The 7153-nt window shown below is 41.4% G+C and overlaps 1 protein-coding gene across 2 annotated transcripts; it reads right to left on the reverse strand.

The window, feature by feature from the left end:
* Window positions 1-3163: 3163 nt before the first annotated feature.
* dhdh.2 (dihydrodiol dehydrogenase, tandem duplicate 2) lies at window positions 3164-7115 on the reverse strand. Of its 2 annotated transcripts, XM_083932362.1 has the most exons (8): window positions 6996-7115; window positions 5998-6109; window positions 5661-5824; window positions 4590-4670; window positions 4418-4487; window positions 4014-4138; window positions 3641-3791; window positions 3164-3403 (listed from the first exon to the last, which is right to left on the reverse strand). In XM_083932362.1, exons 1-8 carry the CDS (start codon window positions 7083-7085, stop codon window positions 3294-3296), a joined length of 903 nt encoding a protein of 300 aa, XP_083788488.1. In that variant the 5' UTR covers window positions 7086-7115; the 3' UTR covers window positions 3164-3293. The 2 variants fall into 2 exon arrangements, with proteins under 2 accessions (XP_083788488.1, XP_083788487.1); XM_083932361.1 differs by having other exon boundaries at window positions 4418-4670.
* Between the last annotated feature and the right edge of the window lie 38 nt (window positions 7116-7153).

The raw sequence follows: 7153 nt of genomic DNA on the forward strand, positions 1-7153 counted from the left end.
CCCACAAACTAGGTAGCAATGTGTGGTGCAGGGCCGTACAGAGACCTTTTGAGCAGCAGGGGCTCTGACCTCTCCCCTGTAGAGGATCTGACAACAGATATGTGAACTGCTTTTATCTAAATCATAATATGCAAATATACATAACTATATATCCATGGGTATAGCAAAGATATGTCTTGTTTTTAAACTTGTTAAACAATGTTTCTTGGAACTGAATAATCACGATCCCATTTGGAGTTTATAGCTTGATGGGGCTGACATTTGTGTGATTAAGACATCTATTAGGCTATACGGCTATAGTCGTGAAACTTCCTGGGTGTCCCTCTGGGGTCATTAACGATTTACCTGGAGTGGAATTAATCAGTGATAACAGGAAGTTTCCTTTAAAAATGAATCCAAAACCAGATATAATATTTCTCATAATTTAAAAATGTCCTTGGCTTTTAGTTTGAAACTATACATCAGAATGTCTTGAAACCTCCTGGGTGACACTATGAGGTTGTGTTATATAACCCTGATTTCGAATTAGTGTCAGAAAACGGACCATTGTTCAATTCCAATAAAATCTAACGGAATTAGCTTACGTGTGTCAATTAGTTGGGCTTTTGTTTTGAAAGTACATATCACAACGTCAGTACATTTCCTTCGACAGTATTTTATTTTATTGATCGTCTTTCAGTATGTACCCGAGGAATGCTTTTATTTTGAAACCAGTGATTAGACGCTATCACCGTAATGGCTAGTATATACACGTACAGCAAAAACCTGGGTCGTCTGGCTTGACTGTCGTTTACTAAGTAACGGCTGGCTTGACCGCAGTAGCATACCGCTTAGTGCGTGTCACCGGTGGTCTTAGCCGACCACTCCGAACCTTAACCTTGTTGCCCAGACAAGTATAGAGAGGGTGACCAGAGTCTTCATAATCTTAGTTGTCATTTCCTGCCATTCTGTTCAACTTAACGATCCTATTCTTCTCGGTGAGCCCCGCATTCCCTCCCCATCCCACGACACAGTAGCTCCACACACTACATATCACAGGGAGAGCAGACATTTTCATTACCTCAGAATTCACATTAAAGGACTGCAACTCCCTCATGCAGTACAGGCCTGCGCTCAGTTTGACCAACAGTGATGAAATATGGTCAGTCAACGTATCACCAAAAACAACACCTAAGTACTGTAATGTTTCCTTTGATTTTAAACTCTGCAAGCAAACATGGAAACACTAGGCACAAAGTGAAGCTGGCACTCAACACATTACAACGCCGAAGGCTCCCTTGGTGCACCTGTGGCGCACTTCGACACGAGGTTGGATCAGAAACACAGTAACTAATTTCACTTCCATTAAACAGAGCTGAATGAATCAAACTTTAGTTTTGAACCCGAATAATATTCATGGTTGTCGCTCATCACAGCCGCACACATCTACCTGTAGCCTCTAATTTTAAATTTTGGACAGCTTCGTTTAAAAATAAAATAAAAAGATGACACGCGCAAAGACTCAGGTAACAGGGACAGGAACGGAAGGTCCTGAGGGAATTAAAAACGGAGTGACCATTTTCGTCATTGTGTTTGTGTGTGTGTGTGAGAGAGAGAGAGAGAGAGAGAGAACTGTTTTCAATGTTTCAGTCTCCAAAATACTTGACGTGCAGAAGAAACTGTGTCCTCAAAAGCTCTGTGTCTGTTACACCGCTCGTGGCTGCGGATGTGCCGTGCGTAATTGAAGCTCCAATACAGTTAGATGCTGCTGCACACGGAACAGATAGGCTACCTGTTGACTTCAGGTGGCTGTGAAGAGTTACCAGTGTAAAGGCCTTCTGTTAAATAGCTAAGCGCACAGAACCCAAGTGTTAGAACCCTTCCCAGCATTATCATACATTGACATGCCCATTATTCTCACCCTTACTGTTTAACTCAAGTCAGCGCTCAACCTGGTGGTCTTCAGGAGGGCGAGTGTGCAGGGCCACAGTGAAGTCATGACTGATGTTCCCCACGCCACAGATTCCCACCTGGTCGCCATATTAAACGAACCTGATCCGCCAGATGGTTTGTTAGTTATGCAGAGCCAACGAGGAACCGTCACTGGAAACTGTTTGGAAAGAGCAGGCACTTAAATAATATTACTTGACAGGTGATTTGATGAAGCATCCATCAAACTGATGATCTTACTGATCCAACAGCAGCATCTCCGCTTACCTTTTCACAGTCTTTAAACAATGTTCACCCCACACACACACAGGTCTAGTTGTAAAACAGCAGCAGTGACTAAATGTTAATTTATCAACAGATTCATCCAAGAAGAGTGACTGGAAACAGAATAAAATAAGTCAAATCAGCATCAGAATGCTTTATTGTTATTGCTTGTGTCACATGACAAACAACAGACTAGAGTGGCTAGTTAGAACTAAAATTAGCAATGTGCCAACAACATTATATACAAAACTTACCTGAATATTGATTACAAGTGTGATTGCTGTGGACTAAAATAAATGTAATAATGTAGTCTAATGCTAAATGTTAATCTAAGACCAAAAATAACATGGTGCATTAACATACACCTTTTTAGCTATTAGTTTAGGGAAATTCTTAAATAAAATAAAATAAATGTTTAATGTAGTCTAATGCTAAATGTTAATCTAAGACCAAAAAGAACATGGTGCATTAACATACACCTTTTTAGCTATTAGTTTAGGGAAATTCTATATTCACAAGAAATAATGGTAAGGATCCAAGCCAACATTCTTGCACTCTCCATTAATGTATTTAAACAATATAGCATACAGAAGAAGCCATGAAAGGCTAGGTGATTTTTCATGTTGGCCAAAACCTTCATTTGTCTCCTACGTAGGAGATAAGGAAATATGTAATAGTAATGTTTAGTTAAAAGTTGGAGATGTTGTCATCGGCTGGCGCATGTGGGCTCCGGTTACACCAACATGTGTGTGGTTCTGCCAAAGCAGAGCAGCCAACAGGGCTCTCCCTCCACCTTCATCTATCTTTGGTAGTTCTTCAAGCAACACTCCACTCTAGCTTGTGAATGTTTTGTTTGACTATGAATATTTTTTTTTAGTTTATGGGTGGTACTGCAGTACATTTACAAAAAACTCCAGAGAGACTTGACTAAAATAAAATCATGATCAGCCAAGGAAGAAGAGGATTAAGATTGTCTTTATTTGTCCTCTCAAAAGGTTAACATGTCCCTTGATAGTGTATCAGCGTTAAAACATTAAGAACGATTTATTCTCCATCACAAACTTGTTCTATTCAACCAGGGGAAATGATCATGTTAACATTTACTGGCAGTCCTGGCTGTACACCACCCCCACCTGCCTGCGAATCTCATCCTCCACCTCAGCCAGCAGAAGGGAGTCAGCATGGGAGATAACTGCACACTCCTTCAGCCCTACACGGAAAATCACACTGTAAGAACATGGACAGTGTACTGTTCAGTATGAACATATACTGTATATGAATATAGTGAATTAAGACTTCTGTTTCTGATGCCACCTTGTGTTGAAAGTTCGTCTAACTGAACATTCAAAAACCACTGATTTGATTATGCTTGTTTGACTTATTTTGTTAATACATTAATTCATTCTTGTAGTGATATAGATACAGAATATTCTGAATGTCACAGTACCTTTGAGCAAACACTGTCGAACCGCTTCTGCTTCGTAACGCATCCCTGTACTCTTGATGAAGTTGAGAGGCAAATAGGGTTCTGGCAACGGGTACTGGGTCTCTTTCCCATTCACCACCAATGATGTGGGGCACCACATATGTTCAGGGATCTAAAGACAGCAGACACATCGTTATGATATATATACAGGAAAGTGTGCGCAGTGAAAATACTTCCCATCTGTGTTACATAATACACATTTAATTTCTTAATTTCCCTCCTCCATTTCTTCACACTTGACCTTGGTTCACTTGCTAAACTTTAACTTTATATTCAACATGGAAATGCAAACTGGTTCTGCAACTGATGCAGACACCCTGTGGTGATGACTTACCCTGATGGTGCCCTTTGTGCCAACAATAATAGCGTCATTGGGCATCTGTACACCTGAAGAGCAAGTAAACACTGCCATCCTGTTCTTGGAGAACTTCAGAGTGACGACTACAGTCTCATCCGCTCCTGCAATAACATACACATATAAGTGTCACATTCAATGAGGAGATCGTAAAACAAAATATGAGAATTTAGTGATTTGGTTTTTAAAAAGTGCAACATAAATAACTGGACCGGACTGGAAAAGATTTTAAAAGCTCCAAGTTAAATTCACATCTGTTACTGATTTGGCCAACAGGCTTCTAAATGTAGTTTAGACTCATTTGAACAAAGGTTTTGTTTTTGTGGGTTTTTTTGGGCAAATGAATGAGCTATATTTAACCCTACTGGTCTCTTTTTCATTACCTGTGTCCCGGCAGAACCCTGTGGCCTGGATGCACTCTGGCTTCTCTCCATTATACACCATGCATATAAACTGCAGGCAGTAGATACCAATATCAAGCACTGCTCCTCCACCCAGCTCCTTCTGCGTAGCTCTCGGCACGTGCGCTATCGGCACGCAAAATTCACATCTCACCATCTTAACCTCCCCCACTTCCCCCTGGGCCAGCAGCTGTTTGATCTCCACTGAGGCCGGGAAGAATCTGGTCCAGACAGCCTAGAGAAAAGGACAGTTATATAGTTACATTTTAGGTGCTTGGTGTTGTGTTATGCAGCTGTTAACTTAGACTAAGGGCGTACTCACACTGTCCATCCGTACAATGCCCAAGCACGTTTCACGGCTAAAGTCTAGTTCGTTTGACCAATGTGCGTGCAACCGCACTGCGCCTAGGTGCGGCACGCTTGCCGGCCACGGACCTTTTAGGAGAGGTGGGCTTTTGTAAAGTGCGTTTGCACATGTACGAGCACGAGCGTGGGCACGTGTACGAGCATGAGGCCTACGGTGGTTCTGACGTCATTTTATGTGCACCTGTTCGGACATAGGAAAAAGAAGGATGGACCATGCGCGGACATCTAAAACAATGGCAGCAAAAGGTTCACGTTGGTGTGATGGAGTGTTTACTGCAGATTTGGTCGGATGAAAATATTGAAAAACAGTTGGACAAGACTCACAAAAACTCCGAGGTCTATGGAAAGATTTGTAAACAAAGCAAAGCGACGTGTTACGGCATGATGACGTATAGGCAGGCAAGAAGCATTCGCGCGAGGCACAGGTAGTGTGAGTAAAAATGGGCCTGGCCTGCGGGGGAGAGGGAGGGGGGGACAAGTACCCTAAAGCACGGGGCACGGTACGGATGGACAGTATGAGTGCACCCTAGGTGCCATGAATCAGCTCAAAATAAGCTTATATACTCAACTACTGTGTACATGCTAATTGGGTTATCACATCACTATGAAGAACTTTCAAGTTCTTGTTACTTTGCCTCATTTTTAACTGGTCTTGCCAACATGACTAAATTATCATGAAACCACCTTTAGAAATGGCTGCGTCTGTATTTAAACACAGATACAGTAGAAGTCTTACTGGTGAATTGATTCATAACCAGTATTCATTTCTATCTTATATTTTGCTTTTAAAATGTGTTGCTACTGTATAATTTCTATGATGAGAATACGTGTTTTTCTGTTTGGTCTGCACCATCTGTACCTCCATGAGGAAGACATCATTCCTTTTGGCGGAAGCCAGAATCTCCTTCACCTCCTTGGTGTTCATGGCCAGCGGCTTCTCACACAGCACATTCTTCTTGGCGTTTGTGAAGAGCAGACACATGCTCAGATGGTAGGGATGTATAACTCCAACATACACCACATCTGCACATACAAAAAAACACAAACTAGAGAGCTGTAGGAAGAGAGATTATTCAATAGATGGTTGAATTTTGCTGTATTTTACAGATTCAGCTCACTGGAGTGTCCTGAAAAAGCAAATCCCTTATATCTGTTGCTCAAATTAATGCAAAGAGCCATCAGCCAATCAAACCAACCTATGTCTGGATCTCTGGCCAGTTCCTCATAGCTGCCGTACGCTCGGGAGATGCTGTGCTTTTTGGCAAACTCCTGTGCGTCCTCTAACTTGCGAGCTGCAACAGCCACAACCTGTGAATAGTTTCACAATATAATTTATTAGAACACAGTGCTCCTGTTCCACCTACAGCCCCAAGGTACAATGTAACTTGTTCAAGTCTGTCTATATGGACTTACCATATTAAATTTTCTGAATTAGTTAATGCTATTAGACTGTGTTTTTCTCAGTAGTTGGAGGGTGGACATAGACCAGACGTTTTCTTACTTACAGTCTCCCACTTATTAGTCTATCGTTCAATAAATATCTTAATAATTGTATTTGTATGGCACTTTTCAAGCTAAGAGCACACATTGCTTCCCACATAAAGTATAAAAAAAAGGGGGGGGGATCATTAAAGCATTCTTACATAGCAAATCAAATATAGAAAGTACGTTTTTGTACACATAATGTAGGCTATTAAAGAAATGTGATTGCCTTAAAGGCTTGATGAGTTTTTTTCTTCTTCTTCTTAACGTTAGATAAAATTGAATCATCTGGAACTGCTTTTTAATCTATTTTGCCTCAATGTAAGTATTCCTGGGAATAAAAGTAGGCCTGTAGTCCTAATTCCGAGTTATAGATTGCAAAAATGTAGATGCACATTTAGGTCATGTTTTACGGTAAAAAGAAAAAAGAGAAAAAAGTAAGCGTGCCAAAGTGTTCGAAAAGGTACAAACTGTAGCTTGTATTGTACATAAACGCATTGATGTACAGAGTCGGTGTCATTGAGCTCGTTAAAGTTGCCGGTTGCAGACCTTACAAACTTCATTAAGCCTTTTATTTGAACAGTGTGCACAACAGATCGTCGAAACTGTATTGCGGTCAGAAACAGCAGACAGCCAGTCTGCAGGGAGAGAAACGTCTCACCCTGTCCCGAGAAGCCGCATTCAATTTCTACCCATCTACTCATACAGATACCTGGTGGTCTTCAGGAGGAAGAGTCTTGAGGGCCACAGTGAAGTCATGACTGATCTTCCCTGCGCTGCAGATTCCCCACCTGGTTGCCATATTGAACAGGAAGAGTGAAGGTGCAGTGTCCGTTCTCTGCCACAAGGTGGAGACACAGTTTCATATCT

This window comes from Echiichthys vipera (assembly GCF_963691815.1).
Source record: "Echiichthys vipera genome assembly, chromosome: 1".
NCBI classification, from domain to species: domain Eukaryota; kingdom Metazoa; phylum Chordata; class Actinopteri; order Perciformes; family Trachinidae; genus Echiichthys; species Echiichthys vipera.